At 45.2% G+C, this 25661-nt stretch overlaps 1 protein-coding gene and 1 non-coding gene across 3 annotated transcripts in view; one reads left to right on the forward strand and one right to left on the reverse strand.

Annotated features, from left to right (window-relative positions):
• LOC139273186 (ATP-binding cassette sub-family B member 10, mitochondrial-like) overlaps positions 1–24046 on the reverse strand; it is a 36381-nt gene extending 12335 nt beyond the window's left edge. Inside the window, exons 1-6 of one of the 2 annotated variants that reach the window (XM_070889733.1) lie at positions 23542–24046; positions 20796–20999; positions 18582–18784; positions 17596–17730; positions 7933–8079; positions 408–543 (exon numbers count right to left, since the gene is read on the reverse strand). In XM_070889733.1, coding sequence (XP_070745834.1) covers positions 408–543; positions 7933–8079; positions 17596–17730; positions 18582–18784; positions 20796–20999; positions 23542–23896 — 1180 coding nt within the window. In that variant the 5' untranslated portion in view covers positions 23897–24046. The remainder of the gene's footprint in view (positions 1–407; positions 544–7932; positions 8080–17595; positions 17731–18581; positions 18785–20795; positions 21000–23541) is intronic. The other variant, XM_070889734.1, reaches the window with a different exon arrangement.
• A 435-nt stretch (positions 24047–24481) lies between these two features.
• LOC139274402 (U2 spliceosomal RNA) lies at positions 24482–24678 on the forward strand. Its single transcript, XR_011595466.1, has one exon. It is a non-coding gene; the product is annotated as a U2 spliceosomal RNA (small nuclear RNA).
• The last annotated feature ends 983 nt before the right edge of the window (positions 24679–25661 follow it).

Here is a 25661-nt window from a genome sequence, read left to right on the forward strand (position 1 = left end):
CAAAGTGCTTGGAGAGGTCCGGTGGTCGTGAAAGGCGCTATATAAATGCAAGTCTTTCTTTCTCAGACAGCACCTTACACCCGCCCAGCACCCCCCGGCCCCCTGCCCCCACACGATCTCTACCACACAGAAGGACAAGCGCATGGGAACATCACCACCTCCAAATCACACACCATCCTTGGGTCAAAGTCCTGGAACTCCCTCCCCAACAGCACTGTGGAAGTACCTTCACTTCAGGGACTGCAGCGGTTAAAGGTAGCGGCTCACCACCACCTTCTCAAGGGCAATCAGGAATGGGCAATAAAAGCTTGCCTTGCCAACAACCACCACATCCCAGTAACAAAATACATTTAAAAAAAAACTCTTCACCTATCCTCAAAGTACAATCGTTAAACCAGAAAATTTACCTCCAATACTTATTCCTACCCAGAAGGCATACATCATGAAAGAGCTGAGTTCTCCCACTGTCATTTGGGCCCCACCCATCATCAGGCCACCTTTGTACAGGACGGAGAGAACAATTAGGTTTCCCGTCAGTCCAGTCTGAAAAGGAAAAGTAAATCTGTATCAGTATCAGCGTTTCCCACTCCCAATCACTGCCAGCAAGTCCTGGCATGTGGCTCTGTGTGATGCCACCCAGTGGTCAAATAGCTATTCAGACTAAGGCATGAATAAAGGGTCACTTTAAAAATGTACCCAAGAGTGACAGATATCTGTGGGACCAAACTCCACCCAGCAGTCAGGGGTGATATTGATACCAATTCTCTTTCTTCGGCACGCTGCACTGGGCACCCAAGGTGACCCCTGGAAACGAGGCTTTATCAATCTGGGACTATCCATGGTGACCGATGTTTCTCCTTTGCACGCAATGCTCCATTGAATCACCTCAGAAACCCTTTGTGACTATGTTTAGACAGCTGCGACACAAGAGCTCACTGAGGTAAATAGAGAGGAATGCAGGTCACGTGACTGCAAACAGTGTTGACAGGAACTGTGGAATTCATTGAAGGCAAGCAGTAAGAGCTGAATTGGGCGGGGGGGGGGCACCGTGGTTAGTGGTGGTATTCCAACAGTGGCGGGTCAAAAATAACCGCTGAAAGCAGATGCATGGTGAACATTCTTGTTGTGCACTGCACGTTGGCTGACTAGCAGCAGCTAAAGACTTTGAAGCACCCAACCATAAAAGCATCAGCTCAGCTGATTGAGTGTTGGAGGCAGTATTCAAACAACCTATCGATCAACTGGAATAGTGTCCGCATTTACAGTCCAACGACATTCCTGGTCCGACATCATTCCCGGCAGGGGATTGCGACACACGCTGTGTCCTGGGTCTCCCTCTCTCCCCTCTCTCGCTGCCTACGGCCGCGCGGAGAGGTAACGAGGAGCGTGGCAGCTGACTGAGGCGCCAAAGCTGGGCCTGAGAAATGCTGTGCCGTAGGCTTCTACGCAGTGCATGTGCAGAACGCAGCCGGGTCGTTGTCAGCAGCACCCAGTAAGTCTCATCATCATAGGCAGTCCCTCACATCGAGGGTGACTTGCACCCACGCCAAAAAGGGATGAGTTCGCAGGTGTTTCAATGAAGGACCTAAAATTCCAGGTCTAGAACCATTTATTGTAGGGTGGAAGATGCCTGTACAGGGATTTTTTAAACATGTGGTGGCCGTTGCACACCAGCCACCACACAGGCTTGACAGAGCTAGGTCTTGGTCCAGTGGCAAGGATTAACCAAGACGACTGGAGACCAGCTCTGCTGCATGGAACTAGTGCGCACACATATCAGTGTGGGCTGGCCCGTGCTGCCCCTGGGCCCTCGCCTCTTCTGGGCCCCAAACTCACGCCTCTCCTAGGCCCCAGTTGTTATGTATGTAAACCTGTAATTATCATGTCTAACCAGAGGGCTTATCCCCTGGAGGCCCAAGGGATCCCACAATCCCTTGGGAGCACCTGTGTTTAAGGAGGCCTCAGGCTGGAGAGGCACTCAGATCTGTAATAAAGGACTACGGTCACACTTTGAGTTTGCAGTATCTAGTCTGACTCTTTATCCAAGACATAACACCGTTCACATCATTCTGCAATCTCTCGCTGCTCCTTCGGCCCGACCTCACCACTCCTGCTGTATCTGCCCACACTCTAATCAGCGAGCTGGATTATGGTGACGTCCAATCCAGTTGCCCTCTTCACAGCTGTCACCCGCCTGAATTGGCTCACGCTGTACCTTGAAGTGGTATGCTCCACGCTGCTCCTTTGACCCTGACCTGCTAATGGTCCTTGCTGCACCGAATTCCAGGTGAGGGGAGTGATTGTCCCTGACAACAACAACTTGTATTTGACCAGTGTAGAATCAAGGAGCCCGAGTTAAACTGAAAAATCAGGGAGAAAACTCTCCTGTGGCTGGAGTCATATCTATCACAAAGGAAGATGGTTGTGGTTGTTGGAGGTCAATCATCCCAGCCCCAGAACATCGCTACAGTGGATCCTCAGGGCAGTGTCCTCGGCCCAACTATCTTCAGTTGCTTCATCAGTGATCTTCCCTCCATCAGAAAGTCAGAAGTGGGGATGTTCGCTATTGATTGCATAGTGTTCAGTTCCATTCGCAATTCCTCAGAAAATGAAGCAGTCCATGCCCGCATTCAGCAAGACCTGGATGACATTCAGGCTTGGGCTAATAAGTGGCAAGTAACATTCGTGCCAAACAAGTGCCAGGCAATGACCATTTCCAACAAGCGAGAGTCTAACCACCTTCCCTTGATATTCAACTGTACAGCCATCACCAAATCCCCCACCATCAACATCCTGGGGGTCACCATTGACCAGAAACTTAACTGGACCAGCCACATAAATACTGTAGCTACAAGAGCAGGTCAGAAGCTGGGTATTCTGCGGCGAGTGTTTCATCTCCTGACTACCCAAAGCCTTTCCACCATCTACAAGGCACAAGTCAGCAGTGTGATGGAATACTCTCCACTTGCCTGGATGAGTGCAGCTCCAACACAAGAAGCTCGACACCATCCATTGCAAAGCAGCATGCTTGATTGACACCACATTCAACATTCACTCTCTCCAGCACCGGCACACCGTGACTGCAGTGTGTACCATCTACAAGATGTACTGCAGCAACGCGCCACTGTTTCTTCGCCAGCACCTCCCACACCTAGAAGGACAAAGGCAGCAGGCGCATGGAAGCACCATCACCTGCAAGCTCCCCTCCATGTTACATGCCATCCTGAGTTGGAAATATATCGCCGTTCCTTCATTGTCGCTGGGTCAAAATCCTGGAACTCCCTCCTTCACAGCACTGTGGGAGTACCTTCACCACAAGGACTGCAGCAGTTCAAGGCGGCGGCTCACCACCACTTAATCAAGGGCAATAAATGCTGGCCTTGCCAGCGACGCCCACATCCCAGAACAAATAAAAAATGTCAAAGATCAGGCAGAGAACAGGCAGCCCAGATAACACCTTTATTTATTTTTAAAAATTACATTTAAAATATTTGGCTTTACATTTTTTTTAAAAAATTGAGGTGCCAATGAATGGGATAAAAAGCAACGGTCATGGGGAGGGGGAACAAGGCGGCATGATGGTTGCCAAAATGATCTATTTTATAATGATCATTTGTATTAAATTAAAATGTTCAAATTAGTATTTCTTTAAAAAAAATTTAAATACTGAAGAAATACATTAATATATAATTTTTGCAAGGACAAACAAATCCAACATGGTTTCAGAGCTGAGAAAATATTTAGAAAATTCCTTCACCATGCTTACCAGTGGCCAGATTGTTTAATTACAGTGTGCCTAGTTTACACGGGTAAAACCCATTATAAATGGTAAAAGTTGACATAAAAAGTGTGACAAAAATGTGACAATAGACTATCCTGTTCTGTAGAGAGGAAGTGTGTGCAGATCTAAGTTTTTTGAAAGATATAGTTTTGTTTACAGTATAATGTGTGTCGTGGATTTCAAAACTGAAAAGTGCATTTTAGGGAGCACTCGCTCAGGAGGGCTAGAAAAAGTTTCAGGGAGAAAAAAAGTGATGCCCCTCCTGTGTAGCCTATACCTAGCAGATGCCACTTCTCTAGGAACTTGAGGGGGTCAAAGGAGGGGTGAAGCAAGTCAAATAAGTAGAACTCAATGGGTGTGAAATTGGGCTGGATAGCGCCCGTTGTTTGGGTGCTACCGGTGCTGTTCAGGGACTAAAATGGTGTGCGGTGCCTTCATGTGCAAACTTCTGCCACAAAACCGCCCAGCACCATCTTGGTAACATCAACCAAAGTATGCAAAGCAGGCAGATCATGACTTCAATCATTTGATGCCAGCGGTGCTATTTTTGGAGCTCAATGTTCTTACCTCTTAACCTCGCACAGCTGAACACGCGTTAAGCAGCTGGAAAGGACCACCCCCACCTGCACTATTTAAAGGGATCATCAACTACTTACATGTTAGTTGCAGGTTGAACTCTTCTGGCTGTTGCTTTGATTGAGTAAGTCTAGGGTATTGCTGACAATGCTAGGGTCGGCGTGACCTCACATGATCGAGAAAATTCTCTGGTCTGGCACCAGTCAGGTCACAAGGGTGCCGGACTGGAGAGGTACAACTGTATAAAGTTTAGTGGCGTGCTTTGAAAGAAGACTTTCTTCATTGTGTCCGAAAAAAGGGGAGAGAGAATCAGAGTGTAGATAAGTATCGAAGGAAAAGAGGACTTGTTTGTTCAATTTGGGTGCTCTTAGCCTCACTCATATTATATATTTTACAATTTTGCCCACTCACTTAATTGTCTATGTCCCTTTGTAACTTCGTATTCAATCCACATAACTCACTGTCCCTCCTAACATAAACTTACAAAGCAGCTCTCCCGCAGTACTACATTGGAATGTCAGCAGCTCTCCCTCAGCACTACAATGAGTGTCAGCACTACAATGGAGAGTCGGATATCCTCTGAGTGCTCACAATCTGTTTGGATTGATTTATGCTAGGCTAATGAATTCAGTGAAGCACATTTATTTCCCCAACACCTAGAATTGTCACAAAAAATAAACATTTATGCCAATTTTGCTTTTTAATTAAATGTTGTCACTGTATACGAGATTTAAAAACCATTGTCACTCACAGATGTCACATGGCAGCTAATTTAACACATTGTTTTCAAAACATATCCAGTATAGAGGTGCCAACCCATTCAATTCAGGCCAGCCTTCACTTTGCCAAAGAAAAGAGCCCCAAACTGTTCAGTCTTTCCTGGTAGTTATAATCATAGCTTAGCACAGTAGTTGCAAACTATTTTCTGCTACACATGGAGCTAGCCAAGAACAACAACTTTTGTGAAATATATATGTTGTGTTTCTGTTATTATTTGCTTGTTTTATTGTTTGGTAGTTGAAGAGGATTGCATGCTGGAAATCCAAAGGAAACTAATATTGTATTGGGGACAGGGACTCTATAAAATTAATGTAAGTAAAATAACAGTAATGAAGAAAATAATGGCACTACAGAATGACAAACCCCAGGGCCAGATGGTTTCCATCCCAGGGTTTTAAAAGGAACTAGGTGAACACATTGCGATTGCCCTAACTATAATATTCCAAAGTTCTCTCGATGCAGAAACCATTACTTTAGATTGGAAAATTGCGAATTTCACTCCGCTTTTTAAGAATGGTGAGAGGGGGAAACCACAGAATTATAGACCAGTTCGCAGAACATCTGTTGTCGGGAAATTGCTAGAGTTTATAATTAAGGATAGGGTGACTGAATGATCACCTTGAAAATTTTCAGTTGATCAGAGAGAGCCAGCATGGATTTGTGAAAGGTAGATCATGCCTGATAAACTTGTTGGAACTTTTTGAAGAGGTAACTAAATTAGTGGACAGGGGGAAATGTCTATGGATGTTATTTATATGGACTACCAGAAGGCATTTGATAAAAGTCCCACATAAGAGACTATTAACTAAGGTAGAAGCCCACAGAACTGAGGGCAAATTATTGACCTGGTTTGGAAATTGGCTGAGTAGCAGGTAACAGGGAGTAGGGATAATGAGTAGGTACTCAAATTGGCAGGGTGTGACTAGTGGTGTCCTGCAGAGCTGTGTTGAGCATCAACTATTCACAGTATTTATTAAGGACACCCTTATTTGTACTGCAAAAATGGCCAACATGCTCCACCCTTTGTCTATGATTGGTCCCCTTGGAAGATAAGCCACACCCTGAAGTTTCACTGGAATGAGTCACTGGAACCGCCCATCCCAAGGTCTCACTGACTTTGCAAATTGTAACTCGATCCACTTTGACTTCCTGAAGTGACAGAGGGCAGAGCTCCCCAGAAGACAGCAAGGGCCAGCCAAAGTGCCTTACCCCAGTCCAAGTACATCCCTCCCCCAGCCGAAGTCCCATACCCCAGCACAAGTCCCATACCCCAGCACAAGTGCATCCTCCCCTCCCCCGCCCCCTCCACTCCACTATAGATGGGGCATTGTGTACGGATTGTTAACAGGTTTATTGAGTATGAAGTGAATAGTGACAGTGTCGAAGTCACTTGTAGGGGGTTGGAAGAACGTGATCCATCTTCCTTCAGCTCCCTCCGAACCCCCCCACCCCCGTCTCTCTCTCTCTGCTGCCCTCCCCCCCCCCTTCCACTGCCTCTCGGGCCCCGCTCACTGCTCACTCTCGGCCACCCACCGCCGATCGAGTAGGCAGTCTCGGACCTCAGGTCCTGCTTCGCGGCACCACATTTGGGACCGGAGGGGGCGTGAGGCCGGACAGACGCTGCACCGGGCTTGGGGATGGGCGGGCCGGACAGACGCATGTCTGTCAAAAAAAGTGTAATACAAATAGTTACATCAATTTATTGACGACTTAGATGATGATGCAGAAAGTCATATATCAAAATTTGCCGATGACAAAGATAGGTGGCATTGTAGATGAAAGCATAAAACAGCAAAGGGATATTGATAGATTAAGTGAATAGGAAAAACTGAGACAAATGGATTTCAATGTAAGCAAATGTGAGGTTATCAACTTTTGAACTAAAAAAAAAGATAGAACAGGGTACTTTCTAAATGGTGAAAAGCTAAAAACAGTGAATGTCCAAAAAGACTTAGGGGTCCCGGTACATAGATCATTAAAATGCCAGGAACATGTACAGAAAATAATCAAAAAGGCTAATGGAATGCTGGCCTTTATATCTAGAGGACTGAAATACAAGGCAGCAGAAGTTATGCTGCAGCTATACAAAATCGTGGTTAAACCACACCTGGAGTACTGTGAGCAGTTCTGGGCGCCACACCTTTGGAAGGCTATATTGGCCTTGGAGTGGGTGCAGCATAGGTTTACTAGAATGATACTCTGACTTCAAGGGTTAAATTACGAGATTACACAAATTAGGGTTGCATTCCCCAGAATTTAGAAGGTTAAGGGGTAATCTGCTCGGAATTTTCAAGGTATTAAGGGGAACAGTTAGGGTAGAGAGAAACTATTTCTGCTGGTTGGGGATTCTAGGACTAGGGGGCATAATCTAAATATTAGAGCCAGACCCTTCAGGAATGAAATTAGGAAACACTTCTACACACAAAGGGTGGTAGACGTTTGGGACTCTCTTCTGCAAACAGCAATTGATGCTAGATCAATTGTAAATTTTTAATCGGAGATTGGTAGATTTTTGTTAACCAAAAGATTGAGGGATTATGGAGTTAGGTCGCAGATCAGCCATGATCTCATTGAATTGTGGAACAGGCTCGAGGGGCTGAATGGCTTACTACTATTCCGATGAAGCCGAGGCCTAGAGTGACATTATTCAGTCAAGAAAGATCCCGTGTAACCATGTAAAAAAAGGGTCCTGAGAAAGCTGCACTCTGAGGCATCGGGAGCCAGGGCACACCACCTCAGCGATATCTAGGAGTACAAAAAGTTTTTTTAAAAAACCCTAATAAAATTGTACTTACTGCCCCGTAAAATCCTGCCAGGGCCACTGCTTCCTTCCTGGCAAGCTGCAGCACGTGGCTGATCTTCTCCCTGTACGTCTGCAGCTCAGAGTCCTCCTTCGCAAAGGCACGGACTGTCCTTATATTTCCAATGCGCTCTTCAGCGAGCTGTGAATGGGAGAAAAGTCAGGGTCACTATACCCTTCAAATAAAATCAGAATGCTAGTCAGCTCCCATTGGGCTCCATACTATGCAGCACACATACATGTATGTCCCAGGTTTGATCCCCGCAGAGTTAGCCGATTTCAGTCGAAGTGGCGGGAGAGAGTTCCTCAGTTGGCCCAAGTTGCCAGTCCTGGGAATGGTAGAGGGAAAGCCTACAGTTCTGTGTCCAACGTCTATCCAGCAACCCCACAGGCACTGAACCAGGACTGAGGTCCCAGATAGGAGGGATAGAAAAATACGCTGGAACCAAACACATTCTCAGGAGAGGGAAAATGGAGGAGAAAAATAGAAAGTTAGCAAAATGACACCGCAGTTCTATTCAATTCTATTGCTGGTCTACAATAGTTACACTCTGGTTACAAAAAAGGATAACCTGCTCCTTTTAGTTACTTCTAAAATGAAACTGCTTTTGGATTAGTGCATCATAGGCAGTCCCTTGGAATCAAGGAAGACTTGCTTGCACTCTTAGTCCTTAGGTGGCTGAACAGTTCAATACGAGAACCAGAGACTCTGTCACAAGTGGGGCAGATAGTCGTTGAGGGAAGGGGTGGGTGGGACTGCTTTGTCGCACGCTCTTTCCGCTGCCTGCGCTTGATTTCTGCATGCTCTCGGCGATGAGACTCAAGGCACTCAGCGCCCTCCCGGATGCGCTTCCTCCACTTAGGGCAGTCTTTGGCCAGGGACTCCCAGCTGTCAGTGGGGATGTTGCACTTTATCAGGGAGGCTTGTAACATTTCCGCTGCCCACCTTTGGCTCGTTTGCCGTAAAGGAGTTCAGAGTAGAAAGAGTTTGGATTAGTGCAATACATCTGTGACAGACACAAGAATCTGAAGAATCTCAACATTACATATTCTGTAGGAGTTTGTAGTTACACCAGTATTGTGATAATTGTTAAATTGTCTCCCGTGATTGTTTGCTGTGGAAGATTTTCTGTTGTCGTTTTGAAGGAGAATGTTCTAGGGATTTGGGTTTGACCCTGAAATGTAGGGCAGCGGATACATTCTTTTGACATTTGTTTGGGTTAAGGAATATTTGAAAATAGACCAAGAAGAGGGCACTGGTTCCATTGCCATCAGACCAATACCATCACTCAAAAGGAGGATACCACTAATAAAAATAATTCTCACAGATCATCTACTAAAAGCTCAGAATAGTGAACTAGATTACAACATCGTTCCCTCGTCTTTGATGTAATTTACATCCTGTGGTTCCCACCAGTCACGGAAGGATATGTTTGGCCAGGCACATTCCCAATTTCTTTCCTGAATGAGGTAGACACCTTGTGCTCCTGATGTTAATATAGGCAAGGTAGCCATTGCACGAGAAGACAATATTCTTCTCCTTAATGGCAGCCATCAAAAAGTTAGCTTTGATTTTTTTTGAAAGAAAAAGACTTGCATTTATATTGTACTTTCATGAACTCGGATGTCCCAAAGCTCTTTACAGCTATCTTGACATCTCTCATGGCCTCGCTACTCCCATCGTGTCAATCGCAAATAAGGCCATCTCTGGCCACTTCCTCGTATTGCTCTCCACCCACATCCCCCTTCCACTTCCCCCAACCCTACCTCCTTCTGTGTCCGCCCATGGAAAAAACGACCGACTCTCTTACAACTGCACTTATGAAATCCTGACTGTCCAGCCTTTGGCACTCCATCCATGACATTTCTGCAGCTACCGATCTGCTCAATCACACCCGCACCACCACCTTTGATGCCCTAGTCCCTGTTAAAATAATTACTCTCTCTCACCCTGGCCATTATCCCTATTACAGCCCTGATCTCCCTTAAGTCCAAAGGATGCAGACTTGAACGGATATGGCGGACAATTGGTTTAGCCAACCACCACCAGATATGGCTGGACCACATAAAGCATTAATCAGGTCTTGCTCTCATCTGAACAAATTGTTCACTACTCCAGAATCATTTTGGAATGTAAAGATAATCTCCGGCTTCTATTCTCCCTCGATTCCACCCTCACCTCTGACAAGTGTGAGGAGTTCATGGACTTTTATCTAAGATTGAGACCATCCATTCAACCGATTCCGCCTCTTCCCTTCCTTCCTCAAGCCCATCGACCAAACTTCCAAGAATCACCCATGCCCTAGCCCTGACCACACATTTTTCTCCAATTTCTCTGATCTCCCCTCATGATCTCGGATCTCGTCCTGTCCAAGAGACCCATTTCCTGTTCCCTTGACCCCAATTCAACTAAACTGCTGACCACCCAATTTCCTTCCTTGGCTCCCATGTTAGTGGACATTGTTAACGGTTCTCGCTCCTCAGGTACTGTCCCCCTCTCCCTCAAATCTGCCGTCATCTCCCCTCTTCATAAAATCAACCCTCAACCCCTCTGTCCTTGCAAACTACCACCCCATCTCCAACTTCCCTTTCCTCTCCAAAGTCCTTATATGTGTTGCCGCCTCCCAAATCCGTGCCCATCTTTCCTGCAACTCCATGTTTGAATCCCTCCAATCCGGTTTCCATGCCTGCCACAGTATCGAAACAGCTCTCAAAGTCACAAATGACATCCTTTGTGACGATGACAAAGGCAAACTATCCCTCCTCATCCTTCTTGACTTGTCTGCAGCCTTTGACATGTTTGACCATTCTATCTTTCTCCAATGACTCTCCACCGTCATCCAGCTGGGTAGGACTGCACTCACCTGGTTCCATTCTTATCTATCTAATTGTAGCCAGAGAATCACCTGCAACGGCTTCTCTTCCCGCCCTCGCAGCATTATCTCTGGTGTCCCCCAAGGATTTATCCTTGGACCCCTCGTAGTTCTCATCTACATGTTGCCCCTTGGCGACATCATCCGAAAACATAGCGTCAGTTTCCACGTGGACGCTGATGACACCAGCTCTATCTTACCACCACTTCTCTCAACCCCTCCACGATCTCTAAATTGTTAGAGTGCTTGTCCAACATCCAATTTTGGATGAGCAGAAATTTTCTCCAATCGAATATTGGGAAGACTGAAGCCATTGTTTTCGGTTCCTGCTACAAACTCTGTTCCCCAGCCACTTACTCCATCCCTCTCCACAACTTCTATCTGAGGTTGAACCACACTTTCCACAACCTTGGTGTCATATTTGACCCTGAAATTAGCTTTTGACCACATATCCACAGCATAACTAAGATTGCCTATTTCCACCTCCGTAACATTGCATGTCTCCGCCCTTGCATCAGCTTATCTGCTGCTGAAGCCCTCAATCTATGCCTTTGTTACCTCTAGACTTGACTACTCCAATGTACTCCTGGCTGGCTTCCCACATTCTACTCTACGTAAACTTTAGGTCATCCAAAACTCGGCTGCCCGTGTTCTAACGTGCACCAAGTCCAGCTGACCGACATTGGCTCCCGGTTAAGCAACGCCTCGATTTCAAATTTCTCATCCTTGTTTTCAAATGCCTCCATGGGCGCTCTGGCGCTCCTCCAATTCTGCCCTCTTGAGCATCCCTAATTATAATTGCTCAACCATTGATGGCTATGCTTTCAGCTGCCTTGGCCCCAAGCTCTGGAATTCCCTGCCTAAACTTTTCCACCTTTCTTTCCTCCTTCAAGACACTCCTTAAAACCTACCTCTTCACCTGCCCTGATTTCTTATGTGGCTCGGTGTCAAATTATGTCTCAAAACGCCTGTGAATTGCCTTTGGACGTTTCACTACATTAAAAGATGCTATATAAATACAAGTTATTGTTGAAGTACTTTTGAAGTGGAGTACTGTTGTAATGTAGGAAATGTGGCAGCCAATTTGGTCCCACAAGGTCCCCCAAACAGTAATGAATTGTTGATTGTAATATGTCTCTACTTATCTGTAGAGTAATTCCACGAGGCCTAGTGCTGTGCTTGAGCTACTGTGACCTTAGTCTCTTTATTGTAACGCAGAGTGCCAGCACAGCGCTCCCAAGGGATGCTGGGATCCCTTGGAACTCCAACAGATGAGCCCTCTGGTGGCAGTAGAATGCTGGTTACAAGGTGTTGCATACATAACAGATTGAGGGTGAATGCCCCTGTTGTTCTTCAGAATAGTGCCATGGGATCTTTTACGTCCATTAGAGGCAGACGGAGCCTCGGTTTAACATTTCATCCAAAAGACAGTATCTTTGACAGTACAACACTCCTTTTGCAGTGCACTGGGAGTAGTTTATGTTCTAGTCTCTCAAATTCAACTTAAATCCATATCCTTCACCATGAGGTGCACTTTGTTTTAACCAGGAGATAAATGGTGAGGCAGAGTCTGGATTTCACTGGCAATCAAGTTGAAATGACTGGAAGTTGTGTCTCGGGACACTATCTATAGGACCACTGCTGTCAATGGCATCAGTTCCAAACCACAGTATTGCAATTAGTTTCTCAATAGTGGACATAAAACTACCAAAGGAGGCTAAGTTCCTGCAGCTTTTATTGTTTTCGAACAGATACTGCAAAGCAAATGAAGTATTGTAATTTATTAATCTGCTTTCATTTTCTAGCTTTAACAGAAGTTCATACTTTCAAATGACAACAGTTGCAAACTCGATGTACAGGTGAAGTTTGAGGCTGGGGACACCAGGCCTTGGGCAAGAGCTAGTGAGACTGGCAAATTATAGATAACCCTGCTGCTTACTCCAGTACAACCAGCCCACCTCGACCAACCCTCGATTGCTTCATCCACCAATCCTTTATCAGAAATGCTCTGGACCCACAAGATGGTTCCTTCTTTGACCTGGAGAGTTTGTATGTCTTTAAGGTTTGGCTTCAGAAACAGATTCTGAAAATTAGCTTGGGATACATGACACCGAAATCCCATGCTGTCTTCCCTTCTAGCCACACCGGACAATGTCGAGACAAACATCATGTCCTCCGGATTTATGAATGGTGGGAATGGCAAGGAGTCACATGACCTGATCAGCATTAGACTGAAAAACTGGCAATGGAACAGACAGAGGTTGAAGCCTACATAAAATCACAAGCCGAAGAGAAACACAGGAATTTCTGGACAACAAAAGCCCAAGGTCCATCTAGTTCCCCTTCTACCATCCTGGTAGCCACCTGGTACAACGATAACAGAGTTCTGACTAATCATAGTAATTAATCTATATCAATTAGTCTACAACAGACCCAGACATGAGGCAAGGAAAATCCCCAGTGGTGGAGAGCTTTTGGAACCATAGGTCCAAAGTCACCTGTTCCTCCCGAGCATGCTACACTCACCACACATCATGTGTCAAATTACTCAACGTATCCCAAACTACATGCAACAAGTAACCATGGGGGACTTTAATCTACATATAGACTGGGCAAACCAAACTTGTAGCAAGAGTGTGGAGGATGAAATTCATGGAATGTATACAAGATAGTTTGAGATCAGCATATTGAGGAACCAACTAGGGAGCAGGCTATTTTAGATCTAGTATTGTGCAATTAGAAAGGATTCATTAATAACCTTGTAGTAAAGGGGCCTTTAGGGAAAAGTGACCACAATGATAGAATTTTATATTGAATTTGAAAATGATTTAGTTAAATCTGAAATTAGGGTCTCAAGTCTAAACAAAGCAAACTATGTAGGTGCAAGGGGAGAGTTGGCCAAGGTAGATTGGAAAAATACATTAAAAAAGGTATGATGGTAGACAGGCAATGGCTAGCATTTAAAGAATGCATAATTTACAAAAGATATACATTCCTTTAAGGGAAAATAGAATGAGTGCAAACTAGCAAGAGACATAAAAACAGACTGTAAAAGCTTCTACAGATATGCAAGAAGCAACAGATTAGCAAAAGTAAATGTCAGTCCCTTACAGGCTGAGACAGGAGAAATTATCATGGGGAATAAGGAAATGGCAGGGAAATTAAATAAATACTTTGTGTCTGTCTTCACAGACGAAGACACAAAAAAAAAATTCCTGGAAATAGCAGAGAACCAAGGGTCTAGTGAGAATGAGGAACTGAAATAAATTAGTAAAAATATAGTGCAGGTGTACTGGAGGAATGAATGGGACTGAAAGTCAATAAGTCCCCTGGACCTGATGGCCTACATCCTAGGGTTTTGAAAGAGGTGGCTAGAGATAGTGGATGCATCGGTTGTCATCTTACAAAATTCCATAGATTCTAGAAAATTTCCCACAGATTGGAAGGTAGCAAATGTAACCCCGCTACTAAGGAAGGAGGGAGAGAGAAAATGGGGAACTACAGACCAGTTAGCCTGACATCAGTAGTCGGGAAAATGCTAAAATCTATTAGGAGATGGCAACAGGGCACTTAGAAAATGAAACACAAAAGGATAGTATGCAGGTACAGCAAGTGATGAGGAAGGCCAATGGTATCTTGGCCTTTATTGCGAAGGGGATGGAGTATAAACGCAGGGAAGTCTTGCTACAGCTATACAAGGTATTGGTGAGGCCACACCTGGAATACTGCGTGCAGTTTTTGTTTCCATATTTACGAAAGGATATACTTGCTTTGGAGGCAGTTCAGAGAAGGTTCACTAGGTTGATTCCAGAGATGAGGGGGCTGACTTATGAGGAAAGGTTGAGTAGGTTGGGCCTCTACTCATTGGAATTCAGAAGAATGAGGGTTGATTTTATCGAAACGTATAAGATTGAGGGGGTTTGACAAGGTGGATGTTTCCACTGATGGGGGAGACTAGAACTAGAGGGCACGATCGTAGAATAATGGGCCGCCTATTTAAAACTATGAGGAGAAATTTATTCTCAGAGGATTGTAAATCTGTGGAACTCACTGCCTCAGAGAGCTGTGAAGCTGGGACATTGAATAAATTTAAGACAGAAAGAGACAGTTTCTTAAACGATAAGGGGATAAGGGGTTATGGGGAGCGGGCAGGGAAGTGGAGCAGAGTCCATGATCAGATCAGCAATGATCTTTTTGAATGGCGGAGCAGGCTCGAAGGGCCGTATGACCGACTCTTGTTCCTATTTCTTATGTTCTTATGTAAAATAATAATAGGATTGGAAAGAGTCAACATGGAAATCATGAGACAAATTTGGTAGAGTTTTTTTTTGAGGTTCTAACTAGCAGAATAGATAAGGGGGAACAAGTGGATGTGGTGCGTTTGGATTTTCACAAAAACATTCATTAAGGTGCCACACAAGAGATTAACAAAATTAAGACTCAGGATTGGGGGCAATATACTAGCATGGATTGAGGATTGGTTAATGGACAGCAAAACAAAGAGTAGGAATAAAAGGGTCATTTTCGGGTTGGCAGGCTGTAACTAGTTGGGTACTGCAAGGATCAGTGCTTATTCACAATCCACATCAATGATTTGAATGAGGGGACCAAATGTAATACAGGGTATATCCAAATTTTCTGATGATACAAAGCTAGGTGTGAATATAAGTTGTGAGGAGGTTGCAAAGGGACTTCAAGGGGATAGTGACAGGCTAAGTGAATGGGCAAGAACATTGCAAATGGAATATAATGTGGAGAAATGTGAAGTTATCCACTTTGGTAGGAATAATAGAAAAGCAGAATATTTTTATTTATTTATTTATTTATTTATTTTAAAATGGTGAGAGATTGGAAAACATTGGTGTTCAGCGGGACCTGGGTGTCCTTGTACACGAATCACAAAGTTAACACAGGTACAGTAAGCAATTGAGAAAGCAAATGGTATGTTGGATTTATTACAAAGAGGATTTGAGTATAAGAGTAAAGACATCATCCTGTGATTAAAAAAGGCCCTAGTGAGAACACCTGGAGTATTGGGTACAGTTTTGGTCTCCTTACCCAAGGAAGGATATACTTGCCATTGAGGGAGTGCAACAACGGTTCACCAGACTGATTCGTGGGATGGAGGCATTGTCCTATGAGGAGAGATTGAGTAGACTGACCTATATTTTCTCTCGTGTTTAGAAGAATGAGGCGTAATCTAATTGAAACATACAAAATTCTTACAGGGCTCGACAGGGTAGATGCAGGGAGGATATTTCTCCTGGCTGGGGAGTCCTGAACAAGATGTCACAGCCTCAGAATAAGGGGTCGGCCATTTAAGACTGGGAGGATAGTGAATCTTTGGCATTCTCTACCCCAAAGGGCTCAGTCGTTCAGCATATTCAAGACAGAGATCGATAGATTTTTGGATATTAAGGGAATCAAGGGATATGGGTAGAGTGCAGAAAAGTGGAGTTGAAGTAGATCAGCCATGATCTTACTGCTGAAGGGCAGAGCAGGCTCAAGGGGCCGAATCGCCTACTCTTATTTCTTATATTATCTAACTTACATTTGAATGAATCATGACTAACTGCTTCCACTGTCTCCCTAGGGAGCCTATTCCATAGATTGACCACTCGCTCACTGAAGTATTGTTTCCGTAGATTAGTTTTGAATTTTCCCCCCTTCAAGCGCAGGCCATGTCCTCTGGTTCTACTGTTCTGCACAAGGTGAAACAGCTGGTCATGGTCAACATTGCTGAAATTAGGATTATAAAAAGGGACTAGACAATCATATCACCTCTTAACCTGCTCTTTCTAAGTTTCTCTCTCAATCAGGCAGAGAGTGAGATGTTCAGAGCACAGGCGAGCAGGAAATTGGTCTATCCTAACCAGTGGTTGTACCTGTGGTCAACACCAAAAGGTTGAACGGTCGTGAAACAGCCAAGGGTGATGTCAGGAGAGATTCAGAGGTATTAATAGATGCAGCAGTGAACCTCTAGTCACTGACCAGCACAACTATTTGTTGCATCAGTGGAGCACGAGTCAGGCCTTTTCTTCTATTTGTTCTTGGAATGTGGGCGATACTGGCAAGGCCGTATTCACTGCCCAGCCCACAGTGCGTAGAGGGCATCAAGAGTTCCCTTAGAATTGGATTGGAGTCTCGTAAAGACCAGGAGCTCTTTTATGCAAAGCGCGATTACGACATGCCAGGACTTCCAAATAGGACAATCATAGATTCATACAACACAGAAGGCCATTCAGCTCATCATGCCTATGCTGGCTCGGAGAAAGAGCTATCCAGTTAGTCCCACTCCCCTGCTCTTTCTCTGGAGTACTACAATTTTTTCCTTTTCAAGTATTTATCTAATTCCCTTTTGAAAGTTTCTACTGAATCTGCTCCCACCACCCTTTCAGGCAGTGCATTCCAGATCATAACTTGCTATGTAAAAAAAAGTCTCATCTCCCCTCTGATTCTTTTGCGAATTAGCTTAAATCTGTGTCCTCTGGTTACCGATCCTGGTCGCTGAAATCCATTTGTCCTTATTTACTCTATCAAAACCTCTCAATTTGATGCACTTCTTAAAACTCCCCGTAACCTTCTCTGCTCCGAGAATAATCTCAGCTTCTCCAGTCTAGAGGCAAAAACTCTGGCAATGTTTACATGTTGGCTGTGGTGATGAGGGGACTGCAGGTTTTCCAGGGGGATGAACTAAAGTGAGGATGAAGGTCATTCTTGTCTGTCTATCCTGCAGTCACAATGCCTTCCTACTTTTACAGACTGAGGAATGGACAGCGCATTACCTGTGCTGCATTAGCCAGTGAATCCTGGGTCACTCTGGTAAGCTTGCGGATGTACCGCCCATAAAACACAGCGAGGATGGCGATTGGGGGAACGATGCCCAGCACAAACATGGCCAGCTGAGGCGACATGTAAAACTGTTCATAAAATAGAGGTGAAAATGAAGTTAACAACAAGCACCACTTCACAGCAATCTAAAATATTAAAAATTATTAAGTTAAAATCAATTTATCAAACTATATTCTGTAAAAACACTATACATAGGTGAAGGAACTGATGGATGAGGGGGTACAGTAAAACAGACAATCCTCCTCATCCATTTACATTCGATTAATTTACACTATTCCCAGACTGGTCCTTTTACTCAAGGATTCAAGTTGTGTTAAATGCAAAATAATTACATCTTCTAGCTGACTTAACCAATTTTGCAAATTACTGAATAAACAAAGATCTAAACAAGAGACTAATCCATTTTACTGAAGATATTTTTGCATTTAAATCAAGTTTTAACCGAGTCAACAAAGACGGAGATATTACTCAACATCTCATCACGAATTGTCACAAACAAGATCTTCACCTCAGACCCCTCCATGCAACCATGTTTCAGATGCCAACTGGTACAAATTCCAGGCAGCTTTAGAAACTCAATCCCTCAATGAGATAATTGCAAGCTTGTTCAATCATTTAACAGGTAAAAGCACCTGTGCATGTGCATGCACACATGCGCACACACTCCGACACTATAAAACCAATGACATCATATTCACTTAAATGTTCACAAACCTTAATGACAAGCCTCACGATGCAATTAGTACACAATGGAAATGACAACTGTCCTCAGAGCATGTAAACTCCTTGGAAATAAAATTAAAATGTACATAAAGATTATGTTTGAAAAAAAGCAAAGAACAAAAAGTTAACAGCAGAGTTAATCAATGCAGAAATGTAACAGTGTTTACTCTTCAGCCCTTTCCCCACCTTCACGCACCATCATGCCAACACCAGCTGCTGCCTGGCAGACAGCTCTTAGCCCATCAGACAAGTTCTCAGTCACTGAATGCCCAAGCAGCTCAGCATCAGACGAAAGTCGGTTTATCAGCTCTCCTGTGTTGGTCTTATCGAAGAACCCAAGCTCCTGGCAAAGAATTGAAGAAAATAATCTTGCCCTCAAACAACTGACAATCTGCTGTCCTGTAATAAACAAACAAAAAAGGGCATTAGGCTGACCATCAAAAACTTAGGGTTTGTCAACTGTTAAACCTAGTGGCAGAATCAGCCACTGTCATGGGAAATTTCATATCTTCTCCCTTCCGCAAGAGTGCAACATTTCAGTGAACCATCAGTTAACTGCCACCCAATCCACTGCTCCCCAGTTTTAACTTTCTCACGTGATTTTACTGTAAACTCTTTCTGGGTGGAAGGGCATTTCATCAGCAGGATTCTGCTCTCTCTTGCTGCTAAACAAACAACTTGCATTTATATAGTGCTGGTATACCTTCAATACTTTCTAAAATCATGATGGCTCATCCATATTCTGACTTGCCCTCTCCATCATCACTTAAGAACACAAGAACAAGGAGCAGGAGTATGCCATAGGGCCCCTCGAGCCTGCAACACCAGTCAATGATCGTGGCTGATCTTCGACCTGAAGTCCACTTTCTCGCCCGATCCCCATATCCCTTGATTCCCCAGATGTCAGCCTTGAATATACTCAACACGTAGCCTTCATTCTTTGGAACTACTTTTTTTTTTAAATCTGCCTCTTTCTAGCCAGCACGGTGTCCCCCAAGTCAATTTCAGCTCCTGAGGATTTTGACCTCTTACCCGATTTACCTTGTCCTTCTTGACAACATTAACCAGACTGGTTTCACATTGATTACAGCACTGCACACTCACAATTTAATGCTATCATGTGTCTCAATATTGTAAACTCCTGATCATCAGAGACAGAATCTCCTTACAGGAGCGTAGTTAAACTAGCCTGAGAGGCGATCAAAGGCAGGCTCAAACTGTGTAGTAGTGTCCAAGTCATGCAGTGGGGAATAAACCCATAGCTGGCCCACTTAGAGCCACAAGTGCTACCACTGAGCCAAACTGACACTTTAAAACCAAAACAGTCACAGGCAATCAATGACATCCAAAATCACAGACTCACATTTTAAACATTCCACAGACAGCTGAACGCATTGTTTTATTTTAACACAAGTTAATTTTGCCAAATAAAACAATGGGAAGTCGATCAGCAAGGAAATTATTTTGCATGAGTTAAGTTGACATTGTGACCAGAAAACAAACAGTTTTACAGCTAGTGTAATTTACACAAATTAGTTCAAAGTTGCACTTCAATCACTGGTTTCATTGAACAATGAATTTCTTTTAAAAACATGTATTTATATTGCGCCTTTCACATGTATCCCAAAGCACATTAGACAGTCAGTGGTTAAAGCCCTATCCAGAGACTTGAGTACATAATCCAGACTGATACTACCAGTGCAGTGCTAAGGGAGTGCTGCACTGTCGGAGGTGCCGTCTTTGAGATGAGACATTAAACAGAGGATCCATTATCCCTCTTAGGTGGGTGCAAACGATCCCATGCCACTAATTGAAGTGCAGATAACAGGGGAGTTATCCCAGTGTCCAATGCCATCAAAAACAGATTAACCAGTCATTCATCTCATTTGTTGTTTTTGCTGATAAACTACCGCAAGAGAAGACTGAGGCCTGACCTGTTAGAGGTGTTTGATAGGTAGATGTAGAGATGTTTCCACTTGCAAGCGAGACCAGAACAAGGGGCCATAAATATAAAATAGCCAACAGGTAATTCTGGAGAAACTTCTTTACCCAGAGAGTGGTTAGAATGTGGAACTTGCTACTACATGGAATAATTGAGCCCAATAGCATAGATGCATTTAAGAGGAAGCTAGAAAAACACATGAGGGAGAAAGAAATAGAAGAACATGCTGATGGGGTTAGATGAAGGGAGGTGCGAGGAGGCTCGTGGAGCTTAAACATCAGCATGGATCAGTTTCTGGAATGACCTGTTTCTGTGCGATAGAATTCTATGTAATTCTATATTTGTGGACCTTGCTGTGCGGTCATTGGCTGCCGCATTTATCTACAAAACAGTGACTGCACTTCAAACGTACGCCATTGTCCTCAGTCCTTACAGACAAATTCTTGCACAGTCCAACCATTTGTTCACCTGAGACCTGCATGAGGTAGATACGGGCAGCATTGGCAGCAGCTCCACATAGAAAGATGCCACTCAGTACAGCGCAGAGTGAGGTCAGGCTCCCAGTCACGTCCCCTCCTGCAGGATTCGTGTAAATAGTATCAATAACCTTTCCAAGAAAGAATGGCGCAGACATCGTCACCATGCTGGATACACCCAGGAAGCCCACGGCAGCTGAGGAAAGAAAACAATGCAAGCCTGTAGATATCAGAGCAACACAAGGGCAGGTTGACTGGACTACCAAGATAAGGGAGTGGACTAACTAACAACATATTACAGAGAACTGGCTACAGATACGGGCCAGGGGGGCAACTCCCTAGATTCAGTACATCTACTTCAACTCATCCAAAACGACAGAATCCACACTAGCTTTTAAAAAGGGAGGACACAAGTATTTTTATAATTTAAAAAGGATACAGAGAAATGGATTAACTGTTCGAGAGCCAGCACTGATACAATGGGCCGACTGGAAGCACTTCTTCACACAAAGAGCAGTGGAAATCTGGAACTCTCTTCCCCCAAAAAGCTGTTGAGACGAAGTGGTCAACTGAAAATTTCAAAATGAAGATTGCTAGATTTTTCTTAGGCCAAGGGTATTGAGGGTTACAGAACCAAGGTGGGTTGATGGAGTTAAGATGCAGATCAGCCATGATCTACTGGAATGCAAAACAGATCTCAAGGGGCTGAATATTCTCCTGTGCTGTAAAGTTCTCAGTAAAACAAAGATTAATTGCAAACGGGTTATGGTTTGGCTTTCAGTATCTTGCAATACTTCAATCATGCACTCAAGGTCTTGTTAAATATGAAAAAGTGAAACAATCTCAAAAGAAACTTTATGAATGATTCAGCAATATGAAAACCCATGCCTTTTTATTTTAGTGATATCAAGTTTCTATTTGCAGTGTTAGCAACTGGATATCCTGGTGAATAAAACTGAACAGATGCACCTCACTGAGAAAATGCTCATGTCACTGCAGTTACGCACAGAATACAATCAATCGGAACCAGTTTACACCATTGCACAAAGGTATCTCTCCAGAATAGTATGGCTGGGAATTAAAAACATTATATGGAGATAAACATGGGTGTGAAGCCCTATATTACACTGCCCCATGGCATTTTCCAATCAGTCAGTCACAACTTATGTACATGACTGGAAATTTATGTCACTGTCTTTGTTGAAATCAATGTGATAAATCGATGAATTATACATAGTGGGTTTTGTATCAATGGAGCTGATCATTCTACATTCAAAACAAGCCCATCTTTGCCCCAGTTCTTCACAACTGTTTTGACACCACACAACATCCTCACTGCTTTAGGAAACAGAAAAATACTGGAGAAACACAGCAGGTTCAGCCAACATCAGTGGCCAATTCTGGCCTCTTGTCCAACCCCCTTCTTTTGCCCCACTATTTGCAGCTATGCCTTCAGCTGCCTGGGGCCTCAGCTCTGGAATTCCCTCCCTAAACCCCAATCGCCTTCTTTAAGTCACTCCTTAAAACCTATCTGACTAATCTTTGGGTCACCTGTCCAAATATCTCTACATAGCTCGGTGTCAAATATTGTTTGATACTGTTCCTGTGAAGCAACTTGGGACGGTTTACGAAGCTATATAAATGCAAGTTGCTATTATTGACGAGAAGAAACAAAACATTTCAAGCTGAACCAGTATTTCGGAACTGGGTGAGTCCGAAGCATTAACTGTCCGTTCTCCTCACTGATGCTGACTGGCCTGTCGCATTTCTCTAGCTTTTCTCTCAGATTTCCAGCACCTGCAGTTTTATCCTTTTATTTCCTTCACTGCCACATCACATGGTTTAGAGGTAGTGAGCAATGAGTCAACCAGCAGCACTCAAATATCTTTCAAACTACCGAACAACATCCAGTTATATGGCGCCTTTAACATATAAAAATGTGCCAATGCACGAAAAATGGTGCCGAAGCAAAAGAGGAGCTATTAGGAAGGGTAACTAAAAGCTTGGCAAGAGGTGGGTTTAAGGGTCATGAGAGAAAGAGAGAGAGGCAGAGATATTGAGGGAACAAATTCCACAGCGTAGCAATTCGACGACTGATTGCAGGCTGCCAATGGAGGGGCGAAGCAAGATTTGCACCAGAGGCCAGAGTTCTTGGAGGGCTGCAGGAGGTTACGGAGATAGGGAACTTCCTGGAATCTATCATCAGGGGCCAGAATAACTGAGCATTTGGACAAATATGAGCTGATCAACGAGCATCAACATGGATTTGGGAATGAGTAGGGAGGTGGGGAGGATTGAAGGAGAGATGGGATGCGGTGGTGAGCATTGGTGGAGAATGGGCTGAAAGGGCTGGGCAGGGTGAGGTGAAGATTGGGAAGGAGATGGTGGTGTGAAGATTGTGGTGGACGATCAAAGCTCTAGTCAAGTGCCACCGCAACCCTTGATTTCCCGGAACAATTCAGCAGGGATTGCAGTCAAACCCGTTTTGGAAACACGGGTTGCCCCGGGCGGGTGACTCAGCGACTCGGAACATATACCGGGGAAATGCTTCCTCATCCGCGGGCCCGGCCAGGCCTGGAGCGCCTCGGCCAGGACCGCCCGAGACCGGTACCGGCTTTCTGATCCATTAACCCGAGGGGCGGGGCGGGGCGGGGCCAGCTCGCCCTCCCGCTCCCCCGGGATACCGTGCGGGGACTCGGCCGCTCATTGCCCTCCGGGCCCGGGACGCCGGCTGTTACCTGCGAGCGGCCACCGCTCCGGGTAGGCCAGAGTCAGTAGCCTCCTGGCATCTGCGGCGACGGCGGCCCGGCTCCGATCACTCTCCCGCTTGGCGTTTGGTTGCTGCCGTCTCTGGTCGAGGTCGGCGTTCAGTGCCGGCGGCGGGGGCCGGTTACTGGGGGCCGGCGGCGGAGGGCCGGCGCTGCTGTTGCGGCGGTACGGCCCGGCCTGACGCCGGTTACGATGGTCACCCCCGCCGGGCTCAGGCCAGGAGTCCCGGGCCGCGCGCCCCGGGGAGCAGCACCGAGCCAGCAGCACCGAGCCGCGTTCACCCAGCCCGACCCGGCGGTGCAGCTGCAAAATCCGGAAAGCCATTCGGTACAATTAATATAATAAACAAACAGAGCGAGGAGACGCAGTCAGGCTGCAGGGCGTGGAGCCCCGGTTACGGGCATTGCTTCTTAGCGCTCTTGGTCCTACACGGTTCATCCCAAAAGTCCCCAGCGTTTCCTGTCACTGCTTTTATTGCTCGGGATGGAAACTTTGCACCGCCCCCTTGACCCGTCACCACACCCCTCATCATCATCATAGGCAGTCCCTCAGAGTCGAGGAAGACTTGCTTCCACTCCTCAAGTGAGTCCTTTGGTGGCTGAACAGTCCATTGCGCGAGCCACAGACCCTGTCACAGGTGGGACAGACATTCGGGGGGGATGGGACTGATTTACCACACGCTCCTTCCGCTGCCTGCGCCTGACCTCTTCACGCTCACGGCGTTGAGATTCGAAGAGCTCAACGCCCTCCCGATGCACTTTCTCCACCTCGGGCGGTCTTCGTCCAGGGACTCCCAGGTGTCAGTGGTGATGTCACACTTTACCAGGGAGGCTTGAGGGTGTCCTTGCAACGTTTCCGCTGCCCACCTTTGGCTCGTTTGCCGTGAAGGAGCTCCGCATAGAGCAATTGCTCGCTTCTCGGCCTTTTGGCTAAGATCATGCGTAACTGACCTGACAGGGGAGTAACCATGACCCCAAAGTGGTTCTCCCTGGATCAGGAAGGTGGTTCTCCTATGCTTTTTGGAAATAGGAGGTGGGTGGGGTGGATTGACCCATCCACCTCCACGGAGGTGTGTAGGGGGCCTGACCCATCCACCTCCATGGCACGAACCTGGTATTGCAGTACTTCCAGGAACGATGCAATGGCTCTCGGCCTTTTGGCTAAGAGCATTGGCGCAGAGTGATCCTTGATGTGTGCAAGGTGACCTCTGGTGTTTGTGATTTGACAAAGAATTGGAAAGATTGGCTACGAATTTTTTTTTTTTTTAATTGCTTAGGGAATCTCGTGTCTGGCATGCGAACTATGTGGCCTGCCCAGCGAAGCTGATCAAGTGTGGTCAGTGCTTCAATGCTGGTGTTAGCCTGGACGAGGACACTGATGTTGGTGCGCCTGTCCGCCCAGGGGATTTGCAGGATCTTGCGGAGACATTGTTGGTGATATATCTCCAGTGACTTGAGATGTCTTCTGTACATCGTCCATGCCTCTGATCCATACAGGAAGGCAGGTATTACTACAGCCCTGTAAACCATGAGCTTGGTGGTAGATTTGAGGGCCTGGTCTTCGAACACTCTTTTCACGGGGGGACTGGCGGGGATTGAGGGGAAACATCCTCTACATCTACCTTGTCAAGCCCCCTCAGTATCTTATATGTTTCAATAAGATCAGCTCTCATTCTTCTAAACTCCAATAAGTAAAGGCACAATCTACTCAACTTTGTTTCATAAGTCAACCCTTCATCTCTGGAATCAATCCAATGAACCTTCTCTGAACTGTCTCCAATACAAGTACATCCCTCCTTAATATGGTAGAATTCTTTATTAGGGTGGAGAATGACACAGTTAATTCAGAGACTAAAGTCCTGAACTTAACGAAAGGTAACTTCGATGGTATGAGATATGAATTGGCTAGAATAGACTGACGAATGATACTTAAAGGGTTGACGGTGGATAGGCAATGGCAAACATTTGAAGATCACATGGATGAACTTCAACAATTGTACATCCCTATCTGGAATAAAAATAAAACGGGGATGGTCCCTCAACCGTGGCTAACGAGGGAAATTAAGGATAGTGTAAATTCCAAGGAAGAG

This window comes from Pristiophorus japonicus, chromosome 9, assembly GCF_044704955.1.
Source record: "Pristiophorus japonicus isolate sPriJap1 chromosome 9, sPriJap1.hap1, whole genome shotgun sequence".
NCBI classification, from domain to species: Eukaryota; Metazoa; Chordata; class Chondrichthyes; family Pristiophoridae; genus Pristiophorus; species Pristiophorus japonicus.